This window comes from Bufo bufo, chromosome 11, assembly GCF_905171765.1.
Source record: "Bufo bufo chromosome 11, aBufBuf1.1, whole genome shotgun sequence".
NCBI lineage: Eukaryota > Metazoa > Chordata > Amphibia > Anura > Bufonidae > Bufo > Bufo bufo.
The window spans coordinates 97,975,343-97,990,412 of NC_053399.1; the positions used below are offsets into that span (position 1 = coordinate 97,975,343).

The 15,070-nt window shown below is 53.8% G+C and overlaps 2 protein-coding genes across 2 annotated transcripts in view; one reads left to right on the top strand and one right to left on the bottom strand.

Moving 5' to 3' along the window:
- Positions 1-1,394, top strand: part of ITGA10 (integrin subunit alpha 10) — a 40,416-nt gene extending 39,022 nt beyond the window's left edge. The window contains exon 30 of the mRNA XM_040412852.1: positions 751-1,394. Within this exon, the coding sequence (XP_040268786.1) occupies positions 751-816 (66 nt within the window). The 3' untranslated portion in view covers positions 817-1,394. The remainder of the gene's footprint in view (positions 1-750) is intronic.
- Positions 1,395-2,837: 1,443 nt separating this feature from the next.
- RNF115 (ring finger protein 115) lies at positions 2,838-15,037 on the bottom strand. Its single transcript, XM_040412855.1, has 9 exons — positions 14,848-15,037; positions 10,212-10,270; positions 8,596-8,653; positions 8,253-8,461; positions 7,982-8,053; positions 4,295-4,367; positions 4,062-4,155; positions 3,873-3,988; positions 2,838-3,424 (listed from the first exon to the last, which is right to left on the bottom strand). The coding sequence occupies exons 1-9, from the start codon at positions 14,923-14,925 to the stop codon at positions 3,293-3,295; spliced, it is 891 nt and encodes a 296-aa protein (XP_040268789.1). The 5' UTR covers positions 14,926-15,037; the 3' UTR covers positions 2,838-3,292.
- Between the last annotated feature and the right edge of the window lie 33 nt (positions 15,038-15,070).

Genomic DNA, 15,070 nt, shown 5'->3' on the forward strand with positions numbered 1-15,070 from the left:
GCTCAGCAGACAGTATCACACAGGAGAAGATTAGATACACAGCTCAGCAGTCAGTATCACACAGGATAGGATTAGATACACAGCTCAGCAGTCAGTATCACACAGGAGAAGATTAGATACACAGCTCAGCAGACAGTATCACACAGGAGAGGATTAGATACACATGTGAGGGCAGAGCCTGTGGACGGTCAGTAATGGGATTTAGACACTGGGTGAGAAGTAGATTCCTGTCTGGGTGTAGTAACATGGACACAGGAGGTGTAGTGGGTGTGGCTGCTGCAGGCAGAGTGGGGGGGGGGGGGGGGGGGGCCAGCCTGTCACTCATCACTGTGCAGTGCAGCCAGGCTTGTGTATCAATAAAGTTATGTATTCAACAAAACAAGAAGGGGAGAACGGAAACAGATCTGCCAGGATAATGTGATGTCTTCCAGGGGGGACATGAAAAACAGGTATTGGGGTTATGTATGGATGGTGAGGGGTGTTAGGAGCACATAAAAAGAATTTTGATTTTGGGACCGGACTACCCCTTTAAAAAGAAACAGAAAATAATATTTTTCATGCCTCCCCCTAATCTGGTCCACAGAGCGCCCCCTGCTGTTATGTGTCACTGACAAAACCCGGAGACTGGAAGCTCTTACGAAGCTACGGGAAAAGATAGCAATATGTTACTGTACTGCCGACTAGTGGACGGTCACAGTACTACACCTACTGGGTAGGAATAACAGCAGATTTTTCCTTTTGCTTCTGCAGTTGGGATTTTTCTCCCGGAAGATGCAGGGAGAGGAGAAGGAAGAAGCTGCCAAGGAAGAGCAGTGATCTGCAGCCCCCCACATCCTGCTGTCAGAGACCCCCATATCTGCCGCTCTGGTGATTAGGAGGCTGGTTGATGATGATCCAGCCCTGAGGACTCAACGCAACCCTGAGCCCCCCCTCCCCCCAAACTATAATCACAAAGAAGCGGCAACGAGGACGACGCGGCCCCAGACACTGTATGAACACTGACGTGACTGGAGATGGGGTCTGCAGACCATTGAAGCCTTCTCAGGAATACAGGGTACCATGGGGGAGGGGCATTTTATATGGAGGGTAGGTGCGCGGCGCCTCCCGGTGACTGCAGTCAGCACACCGCACATATCATGGAGTATTATATGTAATGAACCTTCATATTTTATATTCTTTTTCTACACTGAAAAGATAAAAGGTAAAGAATCTGTTCCTACCTGGAAACCATCAGCAAACCGGCCAGTGGCCATTGTCATGTCGGACCAGTCCCCATGAACGGAACTGGGAAAGAAGAGCTTGACAAATTCAGATCTGGTAATGGCGGACAGGCAACTTGCTGATGGTTTCTGTACAAGAATGGACTGGAAGATAAGGAAAACGTGTAATAAAATATATTCCAAAGACGCTGGGTTGTTTATCTGCTGGCAGAGCGCAGCCTTAAAGTGAATCTCCACCTGTTACCACCAGAGCTTTGTTTTCTGATACACTGCTCCAAATCCCCTGCATAGACAATTACATAAAGTTCCTGCCTGCAGCCACCACTAGAGGGAGCCCACTGCATATACAAACTCACTAACAACACGCAGTAAGATACTCCACCTAGTGGTGGCTGCAGGAAGCATAATTTCCTATATCAAACTGTATCATGCACCCGATCCATCACTAGAGATCAGCGGTGACATCACTGAGAATGCAGCCTATCCATCACTAGAGATCAGCAGTGATTTCACTGAGAATGCAGCCTATCCATCACTAGAGATCAGCAGTGATTTCACTGAGAATGCCGCCTATCCATCACTAGAGATCAGCGGTGACATCACTAAGAGTGCAGCCTATCCATTCAGTAGAGATCAGCGGTGACATCTCTGAGAATGCAGCCTATCCATCACTAGAGATCAGCGGTGACATCACTGAGAATGCAGCCTATCCATCACTAGAGATCAGCAGTGACATCACTGAGAATGCAGCCTATCCATTCACTAGAGATCAGCGGTGACATCACTGAGAATGCCGCCTATCCATCACTAGAGATCAGCGGTGACATCACTGAGAATGCAGCCTATCCATCACTAGAGATCAGCGGTGACATCACTGAGAATGCAGCCTATCCATCACTAGAGATCAGCGGTGACATCACTGAGAATGCCGCCTATCCATCACTAGAGATCAGCAGTGACATCACTGAGAATGCAGCCTATCCATCACTAGAGATCAGCGGTGACATCACTGAGAATGCCGCCTATCCATCACTAGAGATCAGCAGTGACATCACTGAGAATGCAGCCTATCCATCACTAGAGATCAGCGGTGACATCACTGAGAATGCAGCCTGTCCATCACTAGAGATCAGCAGTGACATCACTGAGAATGCAGCCTATCCATCACTAGAGATCAGCGGTGACATCACTGAGAATGCAGCCTATCCATTCACTAGAGATCAGCGGTGACATCACTGAGAATGCAGCCTATCCATCACTAGAGATCAGCAGTGACATCACTGAGAATGCAGCCTATCCATCACTAGAGATCAGCGGTGACATCACTGAGAATGCAGCCTATCCATTCACTAGAGATCAGCGGTGACATCACTGAGAATGCAGCCTATCCATTCACTAGAGATCAGCAGTGACATCACTGAGAATGGAGCCTATCCATCACTAGAGATCAGCGGTGACATCACTGAGAATGCAGCCTATCCATCACTAGAGAACAGCAGTGACATCACTGACAATGCCGCCTATCACTAGAGTTCAGCGGTGACATCACTGAGAATCCAGCCTATCACTAGAGATCAGCGGCGCTCCTCTGAAGGACCAGGTCGGACACGGCGCCTCTTGTCAGGTATATGAACAAATTTATCTTAAATTTACAAATATTTAACGTTATAGATTTTTCTGCATCATTTAATTATCCTCCACGTCTGATCCGGGGACAGTCTGTGGGGGAAGGGGGATTATGTGCAAAAGAGAAAAAAAAAATATAAGGCCCAGGACCCGCCCCCTTAGCGCGGCGAGATGTTAGGCAGTGGGGGAGGGGATAAGGTCCAAATTGTCCAGTTTATAGTCAAAGCAATAGCATGTCCGTACATCCGCTATCTCCAGACACTAAGCGGACTATGTGATCATGTGACCTTGTCCAACCAATAAGCCTCGGGGTGAGGAGGAAATGTAAAAGGTTTTTTTTTTGGTTTGGATACGGTGGGCACCGACTGCCGCTGCCAGTTCTGGAATCTGGTTGGCGATGAAGTCTCTCACACAATGTACACGCTGCTGCAGAACCTCGGGCCCCTTTAGAAGGTCCATCTGTCGTGCGCTTGGCTTTCGCCGCTGTAGCTGTTACTAGCGGAGGCCTCGGAGCCGGGCGATTGTCGCGTTGAGTCCTCGCCGTTTAAACTCTTTCGGCAAACTGGGCAAGTATCATGCTGGGAAGAGACAAGAAGAGTGAGCGCCCCCAAGTGGCATTTCAACCCAAGACCCTCTGCGGACAGCTACAGACATGTTGTCACCCAGATGCGCTAGACTCCGGATACAATACTACCTAATACAGCAGGGATGCTCAACCTGCGGCCCTCCAGCTGTTGCAAAACTACAACTCCCAGCATGCTCGGACAGCCTACAGCAGGGCATGGTGGGAGTTGTAGTGCCGCAGGTTGAGCATCCCTGTAATACAGCATATAAATGTCTCAGCAGTGCCATCTGGTGGTCATAAAGATTACTGCCTTCCCACCCAAGTACACTGCTGTGTGTAATCTTCTACACGACCACCAGATAGCGCTGCTGCACTATATCTGAAAAAGGACACCACATCATAGCAACCCCCCAAAGCTGGGGGCCACACACATGTGGAAAGGGGCCGCGGGGTATAATTACCATCTCGAGCCAAGGCACAATACAGTCTCCATGGAAGAAGTGATTGCAGGGCAGCTGCCGGACCTGTTCCGATACAGTGTAGTCATCCTTACACACCGGGCACTCCAGACCCATATCTGCCAGAGACAAAATGGGCCACCGTCAGGGTGAGGGGGGGCCACGCTTAACCCCTTGCAGTCTGGTACTCACCCACTTGCTCCTGAGTTACTGTGACGGTCGGCAAGGAGGAGATCTTCTCTTTGTCAGCCGGAGGTGGGCCCGTGTTTTCCAGTTGGCCCAAAAGCTGTTGAAGAGAAATAGAAGTTACATCCTCCGGAGCGGCGCTCGCTGCTTCACCAGCACCTTCTATTATAGACATAGCGGTCCTATTCGGTATGCCCCACCCACCCTGTATACAGGGCCAGGGTAACCCCGCCCCGTACCTGAGTGACGATTGAGTCCAGGCCACTCTGCCCCCAGGCGTAGTCACCAGGATTTGAATGAAGCATCCCACTCCTTTAAAGGAAAAGCAAAGGTTATGAGATCCTGACAGAAGGAACAGTTCTTGAACTGAGCCCCAGAGGGCAGCAGAGGGACATTCAGGAAGTGTGACCTATCAAACCACCCACAAGGGGGCAGCAGAGAGACATTCAGGAAATGTGACCTCTCAAACCAGCCACAAGGGGGCAGCGGAGAGACATTCAGGAAATGTGACCTCTCAAACCAGCCACAAGGGGGCAGCAGAGACATTCAAGAAATGTGACCTATCAAACCAGCCACAAGGGGGCAGCAGAGACATTCAAGAAATGTGACCTATCAAACCAGCCACAAGGGGGCAGCAAAGACATTCAAGAAATGTGACCTGTCATAAACCAGCCACAAGGGGGCAACAGAGAGCCATTCAGGAAATGTGACCTATCAAACCAGCCACACGGGGCAACAGAGACATTCAGGTAACGTAACCCCTCATAAACCAGCCACACTGGGGCAGCAGAGAGCCATTCAGGAAATGTGACCTGTCTGCATTTGATTGCTCTGGCCTTGAAGGTGCCGCATGTTCGGTGGTGAGGCGGCTCCCAGTATTTGGGCCTGCTGTATGAGACTGTCAGCTGACTGGGTCATGTTCGGTGAGAGTACGGACGGTGCTCTGGAGGTAAGTTGCCTAAGGGGTGCTCTGGGGTTGTGAGATGGCAGGACGGTATATGTCGCCCGTGGTGCGGAGCCCCGCTGGGGATTTCCTGCAGTTTGTCAGGTATTGTCTGAAGCTGTGTGATACTGCTGGCCACATCCACACCTTCGGGTTTTTGGAAGCAGTTTTTGAAGCCGAAATCAGGAGTGGATCATAAAGGGAGAGTAAGCATAAAGGACACCTGGCTCTGGCTTCAAAAAAGCTGAAGGTGTGGCCATCGCCGTACTGAAATACTGCGTCTGAACCTGTGGAACACTGTAACAACACTGCAGCTGTACTGGTATACTATATGAAGCCTGAAAACACCTCTCTGATTCTACCATGTGGTGGGCCGTCCAACAATCAGAAGGAAGGGGGGCTGTTACCAGAGGCAGGTGTGATGGACCAGCTGAAGCTAGTAGAAGGCTTTACTGCACAGCTGACGCCCAGGCGCTGCCATCAGACACTGGGGACAGGCTGCGCATGCGCTAGTTTCCCTGTCCATCCGCAGTGTAACTGAATAGTGGACAGACAGCGCCGCGCGTCAATGGTGTGATCAGGTATTTTGTATTATTCAGGCTTTGGACTCTGCGTCGGGGGTCTACAATCACACACCCGTATTGTGGCCCAATCTACGTGAATATGTGACTTCCGTATGATGGAATGGGTCTGCAAGATATGGAGCTGAGGCACGGAGCGGAAGCGCTTCTGTGGGCTTATTGGTCTGTGCCTCCGCACCACAAAAGATCGGACACGTCTTCTCTTTTGCCGCATGTTGCAGATCCGGGACCCATTCAAGTCTGTAGATGGGTCCGCCCTGCAATACGGGATTCACACGGCCGGTGCCCGAGCCTTGCTTACCGCTATTTGTGGTCCACAGCACGGACGGCTTACGTTTGTGTGAATGAGCCCTTGGGTGAAGCTGTTTTACTCCGATCCTCAGGCCAGGCTCATGGGGAGATTTCAAGTCCGTTAAACTTGTTTAAAGGGTATGTCATTTTTTTTATTAGAGCTCAGCATGTATACCTGAGCTAGTCTGTCAATGATTGTCAGAAGATCTGTAATCACCTTATAATAGTATAATGTCCTCTGTCCCTCTCCACTGCTCCCTTAAAATACCGTTGTTAGGGCTCGTCTGTCTTCCCTGTAGTATAAGCAGAAGACGGAGGGGCGGTCCTTCACACTGCAGGCCTGCATTAGGCTTCAGAGTGAGGAGGCGTGTCTCTCAGTCATCCAATCTGATTGGCTGGCAGGGAGCTGCTGGCTACAGCAAGTGTGTACGTGACCTGAGGGAAGGCAGTTTTGGCTTCAGAGAACTGGCAGAGGAGCCATCTTGAGAAGATACTCATAATGTAGGATTCGAAACAGCCGTAAGTGAAGAAACTAAAGATTGCTTTATGCATAATGCTGCTGCAGCAGTAACATATGCTAAAATTCATTTTTTTAATGAAAATATGACAGTTATCCTTTAAGCGCTGGCATTGGTGGTAAGGACGGGCAGTGGTAATGAGGGGTATAGATCAGGCGCACTCTCTGTATGGCGATGATACTGTAGTTTGTCGGAATCAACCCTAACCCTCCCTCCTATGAACGCCGTAACAGAAAAATAGTCCCCCCAAAAAATAGGATCGGATTATGGGCCAGACGTTTCATAAAATGCGGAACGCATGCTGTATCGAGTATCGCAATACTTTTTTATGTTATCGAAACAACCCTAAAAATTCCTCATAATAGGTCATCATTATCACATGAGCGGGGGACCGACTCCTGGCACAGCGCCATACATTATATAGTGGTTGTGCTTGGTATTGCAGCTCAGAGCCATTCACTGCTATGGGGCTGAGCTGCAACTAGGACCTGTGACCGATGTACGAGGATAGGTCATCAGTATTAGGATAACCCCCCTTTAGTACTAGGCGGTGGTAGTGAGTAGGAGGATTATGTTGACCTGAATATCATCCTGTTATCCTTAGCTTCTGCAAATAGCGCAGTGTGGACCCCAAGTGTTTATGACAAGCATTAATGGGTTGATTTGGAGGGGGACACGCTCCAGAACGTCTCCCCTACATCTGCTGGCTCCAGGGCTTTCATTTCCAAATCCATTTCTTATTGCCTACAAGGTCGGTTTAGACATTTTCATTAGTGGGAGTTCGGTTGTGTTGGGGTCACTATGTCCACAGCTTCTGTGTGGTGGTCACTGGAGATCATTATCAAGTATATCAGAGCAGTTCCAGAAGCAGACAGCAGGGGGCAGCAGACCACAGTAATTCTATAGTCAGGATATGTGCAGTTCCAGGAGCAGACAGCAGGGGGCAGCAGAGCACAGTAATGTAATTCTATAGTCAGGATATGTGCAGTTCCTGGAGCAGACAGCAGGGGGCAGCAGAGCACAGTAATGTAATTCTATAGTCAGGATATGTGCAGTTCCTGGAGCAGACAGCAGGGGGCAGCAGAGCACAGTAATGTAATTCTATAGTCAGGATATGTGCAGTTCCTGGAGCAGACAGCAGGGGGCAGCAGAGCACAGTAATGTAATTCTATAGTCAGGATATGTGCAGTTCCTGGAGCAGACAGCAGGGGGCAGCAGCAGGATGGGTTTTGGCTCTGCTCTGTTACACGTTGTTGGGGGGCTATCATATTACAGATATGAGGGTGTGTAATGTAATCTGCGGCTCGCCCCGCACACCAGCTGTGACTGCTGCATTGATGAGTGCCCCCTGCAGGAAAATAATTACACAACCCAATGCCATCTGCCACATTCCAACTACTACCCCCACTGTACACTCCGCAGGCTGCTCCCATCTCGGCAGCATAGTTTTATACTTGGTTAGCCCTGCCCTGACCACAGGGGGCGACACAACCTCCTTATCTGATCCACTGTGCTCTGGGGACTTAGGATTGAGTGCTCCTCCATGCTTTACACTACAGCTGTGCTCCCCTAGGTCCCAGCTATGACACCTACCATGAGAAGGGGTGGGGTGACCCCGGTAAGGGGGGGTTTGCGAGGACCCCGGCGAAGATCTGCTGGATGATCCTGTGAAAGAATGAAAGAGATATTAGCAGACGAAGTCAGAGGATAGGAGTGGTAGTCTATTCATCCGCCTCTCACACCCATCTTCATGATTAGGGTGGATTTCCCCTTTAAGAAAACAACCAGCTTGACACTCAACCCCCACCAATCACAAAGGATCATGGGAGGAGGGGACCCCCTAGGCCACGCCCACAGCACTTACCCTTCGATGGCTGGTGAGCGGTCGGGCCGGGAGCTGACACGGGACCTGTAGCGGGTGGTGGGCTGTCTCGGGGGGCGGCGGGTCACCCTAATGTCTGGATGCCCCTGGTGGCGGCGCTCGGAATCGCGGTTGTCTTGGTCCAAGGAGCTGGCGCTCAGGAAATGGCGGAAATCGGGGAAAAACATGGTATGGTCTAAGTGGTCCCAGAGCTGGGGGGAAATAATAAAAAAAATCTGTTAAAGGGACAGTAGCTGCCCAGGAAAACAGGATTAGTGCTCCCCCCTGCAGGAGGGACCCCGGGCCCCAGAGCCTGTTCTCCAGGGGCCCCAGAGAGGGCACTCACCTCTGCAAAATGCGGCGTCCCATTGTCGTCTAGAGCGCTGCCTCCGCCGTCCAGAAAACTGAGACACAAACAAGAGAGAGGATGAGGACTCTGACCGGGGCAAAGGTCACACCGCAACGGCTGGCAGCACATCGCTGGTTAACCTCAAAGATAGTGTACTGATCCCTGCGCTCACCGCTGCCCCCCACTGTCCACACAGGGGGCTCAGTCCTCACCGCTGCCCCCCACTGTCCACACAGGGGGCTCAGTCCTCACCGCTGCCCCCCACTGTCCACACACAGGGGGCTCAGTCCTCACCGCTGCCCCCCACTGTCCACACACAGGGGGCTCAGTCCTCACCGCTGCCCCCCACTGTCCACACACAGGGGGCTCAGTCCTCACCGCTGCCCCCCACTGTCCACACACAGGGGGCTCAGCCCTCACCGCTGCCCCCCACTGTCCACACACAGGGGGCTCAGCCCTCACCGCTGCCCCCCACTGACCACACACAGGGGGCTCAGTCCTCACCGCTGCCCCCCACTGTCCACACACAGGGGGCTCAGTCCTCACCGCTGCCCCCCACTGTCCACACAGGGGGCTCAGCCCTCACCGCTGCCCCCCACTGTCCACACACAGGGGGCTCAGTCCTCACCGCTGCCCCCCACTGTCCACACAGGGGGCTCAGTCCTCACCGCTGCCCCCCACTGTCCACACACAGGGGGCTCAGTCCTCACCGCTGCCCCCCACTGTCCACACACAGGGGGCTCAGTCCTCACCGCTGCCCCCCCACTGTCCACACACAGGAGGCTCAGTCCTCACCGCTGCCCCCCACTGTCCACACACAGGAGGCTCAGTCCTCACCGCTGCCCCCCACTGTCCACACACAGGAGGCTCAGTCCTTACCGCTGCCCCCCACTGTCCACACACAGGGGGCTCAGTCCTCACCGCTGCCCCCCACTGTCCACACAGGAGGCTCAGTCCTCACCGCTGCCCCCCACTGTCCACACACAGGAGGCTCAGTCCTTACCGCTGCCCCCCACTGTCCACACACAGGGGGCTCAGTCCTCACCGCTGCCCCCCACTGTCCACACACAGGGGGCTCAGCCCTCACCGCTGCCCCCCACTGTCCACACAGGAGGCTCAGTCCTCACCGCTGCCCCCCACTGTCCACACAGGGGGCTCAGCCCTCACCGCTGCCCCCCACTGTCCACACACAGGGGGCTCAGCCCTCACCGCTGCCCCCCACTGTCCACACACAGGGGGCTCAGTCCTCACCGCTGCCCCCCACAGTCCACACAGGGGGCTCAGCCCTCACCGCTGCCCCCCACAACTGTCTGCCTGCAGATCTGTGAATGCTTCTTTGGTTGGAACTGGAGTATAAGACCAGATGGGTTTTGAGGTCACAGTTTGGGCAATACTGATCTCAGAAATTATTTCACTACCATGTGCCCTTAAAGGGACCGAAAATCAGACTACTCCAATCACATACAAAGCTGCATCCAGAATTCTACCGTCCCTTGGAATGAGCTTCAGTTAGGATAACCGCTATTCATGTGACCATGCTCTACGCTCTAGTCACACCCAAAGCTACTCTGAAAGCCTCTATTGTCAGCCATTACTTGCAGAGCGCCACCTACCTGGAGTCTTCCGTCACCTCTTCTATAAACCCAGAGTCACATCTGGGGCAGATATACTCCTGAAAGACAAGAAGGATGATGAGAGTGATGGTAGGTCTTCTACTCCAGGAACCACTAAAGCTGCATGCACAGTTCTGGTGCTATCACGTGTAATTGTGAATGCAGCTCTAAGTGGAACTGTAGCATGAGGGTGGTGAATGCAGCTTTGGATGTGCTTAGAGAGAGTTGTGAATGCAGATCCGATTGCGAATGGGGTGTAAAAAAGGTGAATGCAGCTCTGGTTGTAAGTGGAGTATAAGGGTGGTTAATGCAGCTCTGGGCTTAATTGGAGTGCAGTGAAAAGAGCCACATGTGTGACTGGAATAGGACAACGGCGAGTGCAGCTCCGGGTGTGACGTGATGTAGTGCAGGATCGGTGATTATGTGGATTATCTCTGGATACCACCAGAGCTGCAGGACCAGTTTCAGAGGCGATTATTTCCAGGATGTGACAGTCATGAGCCCGGGAAAGCTGGGTGACAACCCTGTGGGGTCCATTAACACCTCGCACCCCAGCGGTCACCCAGCCTGAGGGGGAGGGGCTCGCTGCCAGGTGTACAGCAGCTGCTGCCGGGGCCCGAGATCTGACACCGGGATCTCATCTGTCAGAGGGCAGCCGAGCGAGACCAGCGCCAGTACCACCGGCGGGCACCAGAGGGCCACATGGGCTGTCACTCAGCTTTCCTAGATACAGATAGCGCTCTCCGCCTGGTGCCAGGGTCTGTGTCTGAGGTTTGTCATTGTCACTTGTCAGCAGGATATGTAACGGCTGCGGCACCGCCACGTGACGGCACTATATCTGCCGCCTGCCCAGATAACATCAACGGCCGCTCAGGTATGTAAGTGGAAGCTGTGACACAGGGGCCACCCCGGGGGGTGATGACGGCGCTATAGTGTGCAGTGTAAGGCGCCATTATGTGTGCAGCGTATGGCGGTATTACACGGACACCATACAGCGCTATTATGTGTGCAGCGTATGGCGGTATTACACGGACACTATACAGCGCTATTATGTGTGCAGCGTATGGCGGTATTACACGGACACCATACAGCGCCATTATGCGTGCAGCGTATGGCGGTATTACACGGACACCATACAGCGCTATTATGTGTGCAGCATATGGCGGTATTACACAGACACCATACAGCGCCATTATGTGTGCAGAGTATGGCAGTATTACACGGACACTATACAGCGCTATTATGTGTGCAGCGTATGGGGGTATTACACGGACACCACACAGCGCCATTATGTGTGCAGCGTATGGGGGTATTACACGGACACTATACAGCGCTATTATGTGTGCAGCGTATGGGGGTATTACACGGACACCATACAGCGCCATTATGTGTGCAGCGTATGGCGGTATTACACAGACACCATACAGCGCTATTATGTGTGCAGCATATGGCGGTATTACACGGACACTATACAGCGCTATTATGTGTGCAGCATATGGCGGTATTACACAGACACCATACAGCGCTATTATGTGTGCAGCGTATGGGGGTATTACACGGACACCATACAGCGCCATTATGTGTGCAGCGTATGGGGGTATTACACGGACACTATACAGCGCTATTATGTGTGCAGCGTATGGGGGTATTACACGGACACCATACAGCGCCATTATGTGTGCAGCGTATGGCGGTATTACACAGACACCATACAGCGCTATTATGTGTGCAGCATATGGCGGTATTACACGGACACTATACAGCGCTATTATGTGTGCAGCATATGGCGGTATTACACAGACACCATACAGCGCTATTATGTGTGCAGCGTATGGGGGTATTACACGGACACCATACAGCGCCATTATGTGTGCAGCGTATGGCGGTATTACACAGACACCATACAGCGCTATTATGTGTGCAGCATATGGCGGTATTACACGGACACCATACAGCGCTATTATGTGTGCAGCGTATGGCGGTATTACACGGACACCATACAGCGCCATTATGTGTGCAGTGTATGGCGGTATTACACAGACACCATACAGCGCTATTATGTGTGCAGCGTATGGCGGTATTACACGGACACCATACAGCGCTATTATGTGTGCAGCGTATGGCGGTATTACACGGACACCATACAGCGCTATTATGTGTGCAGCGTATGGCGGTATTACACGGACACCATACAGCGCTATTATGTGTGCAGCGTATGGCGGTATTACACGGACACTATACAGCGCTATTATGTGTGCAGCATATGGCGGTATTACACAGACACCATACAGCGCCATTATGTGTGCAGAGTATGGCAGTATTACACAGACACCATACAGCGCTATTATGTGTGCAGCGTATGGGGGTATTACACGGACACTATACAGCGCTATTATGTGTGCAGTGTATGGCAGTATTACACAGACACCATACAGCGCTATTATGTGTGCAGCATATGGCGGTATTACACGGACACCATACAGCGCTATTATGTGTGCAGCGTATGGCGGTATTACACGGACACCATACAGGACTATATGAGGCGCCGTGTACCCGCTGACTGAACAGTGCGTAGTGTCGGGTTTTCTGCGGAGTCACCTTGAAACCTGGCCAAACGCTGAGAGTTTTGGGTCATGTGGGTGAGGAGAGGCAGCAGCGCAGGGAGGTCAGTACCAACCGCCACTCACCGTCTACCGTATCACCGAGTGGTCCGATGGGATCGGGCTTAAAGGGAAAGTAGAAGCAGCCCAATAGGTGACATGGCGCCATCCACACAGGAAACACTTCTGCCCCCTGCAGCACCACTGGCGGCACAGCACCCCGCACCAGATGAGACAAGATCTACTGCAGCCCCTGTCGCTTTAAGAACGCTCCTACAGCTCTGCTACACGGGACTGGCGGCTCATTTATAAGGTTCTGGGATTATCTGCTGTATAAGATGCCAGGGCGGGGGGGCAGCGGGCACCAGTAATAGACACTCAGCTGGGCAGCGGCAGTCATGGCGGCCATGTTGGTCAGTACCCTGCTACCCCAGACTATGGAAAGCTGGGTGATAACAGCAGGTAACCGTTAAGGGGGGGGCCCACAGGGGGCGTGCCGCTCTGCTGCCCCCTCATCCAGCCTCCGCAATGAGAAAGTGAAAGCTACGCCTCCCCCGCCTCGTGACACAGCAGAGCTGAGGCAGCGTCACCAGAAACCTCCCCCAATGATGACACCGTCCGCTCAGAAGCCTGGGAAAGAAGGGTGACAGTCCGCAGGCGGCCATATTGGTCGTCACCCAGCTGGTCCAGGCTCCTGTCACTACAACACCCAGCATTCTGATAGACCCTGAGCTTGAATCTCTGCTTGCTGTGAGTGAATGGGGTAAATACTTCTAAAGCTGAGGGTCTGTTACAATGTATAAGTCCAGACCAGTAATCACGGCTCTCCGGCTATAGCTAAACTACAGTTCCCAACGTGCCCACCATGCTGGGAGTTGTAGTGAAGATCAGCAGTGATCCCGCAGGCGAAGCCGCCATATTTATACCCCTGAATATTCCTGAGCAGATGGAGCGGAATACAGTGCAGCACAGGGGGCCGTCCTAGTCAGGGGCCACCTATCGTACCGGGGGACAGCTGAGGGGCCCCCGCCACCTATCGTACCAAGGGACAGCTGGGGGGCCCCCGCCACCTATCGTACCGGGGGACAGCTGGGGGGCCCCCGCCACCTATCGTACCGGGGGACAGCTGGGGGGCCCCCGCCACCTATCGTACCGGGGGACAGCTGGGGGGCCCCCGCCACCTATCGTACCGGGGGGACAGCTGGGGGGCCCCCGCCACCTATCGTACCGGGGGGACAGCTGGGGGGCCCCCGCCACCTATCGTACCGGGGGGACATCTGAGGGGCCCCCGCCACCTATCGTACCGGGGGACATCTGAGGGGCCCCAGCACCTATCGTATCGGGGGACAGCTGAGGGGCCCCAGCACCTATCGTACCGGGGGACATCTGAGGGGCCCCTGCCACCTATCATACCGGGGGACATCTGAGGGGCCCCCGCCACCTATCATACCGGGGGGACATCTGAGGGGCCCCCGCCACCTATCATACCGGGGGGACATCTGAGGGGCCCCCGCCACCTATCATACCGAGGGACATCTGAGGGGCCCCCGCCACCTATCGTACCGGGGGACATCTGAGGGGCCCCCAGCACCTATCATACCGGGGGACATCTGAGGGGCCCCCGCACCTATCGTACCGGGGGACATCTGAGGGGCCCCCAGCACCTATCGTACCGGGGGACATCTGAGGGGCCCCCAGCACCTATCGTACCGGGGGACATCTGAGGGGCCCCCAGCACCTATCGTACCGGGGGACATCTGAGGGGCCCCCAGCACCTATCGTACCGGGGGACATCTGAGGGGCCCCCAGCACCTATCGTACCGGGGGACATCTGAGGGGCCCCCGCCACCTATCATACCGGGGGACATCTGAGGGGCCCCCGCACCTATCGTCCCGGGGGACATCTGAGGGGCCCCCGCACCTATCAGTCCAGAGGACATCCACACCTGCCCGTTACATGCCGGCCTCTCCCGGTACCTGCTCCGCCCTGTCAGGCTCCCCCGTCATGACCCTCCCCCCGGCTGATCCTCACTCACCGGCAGTTTGGGGCTGACCTCCCCCTTGCAGTGATGGCAGAAGAAACGATGCTGAGACACCGCCGCCGCCTCCGCCATTTTCCTCTTTCCTCCTCCGGCCGCCGCTGCTGCTCCTCCACTCGTCACGTCAGTCCTCCCAGCAGCAGTGAGGCTGCTCACAGAGTGCCGCCCCCTTCCCGAGCCGCTCTATCCACCAGCGACCAGTGAGAGGCGCTCTGTTTTT

Excerpts from the sequence above, each read along its gene's own strand:
- RNF115 (XM_040412855.1), bottom strand. The coding sequence starts at position 14,925 with ATGGCGGAGGCGGCGGCGGTGTCTCAGCATCGTTTCTTCTGCCATCAC. Across the intron at positions 8,054-8,252 it reads CGCTCACCAGCCATCGAAGG|GATCATCCAGCAGATCTTCG; the intron begins GTAAGTGCTGTG and ends ATTCTTTCACAG. Across the intron at positions 3,425-3,872 it reads TTGTGCCTTGGCTCGAGATG|CATGATACTTGCCCAGTTTG; the intron begins GTAATTATACCC and ends GTCTCTTCCCAG.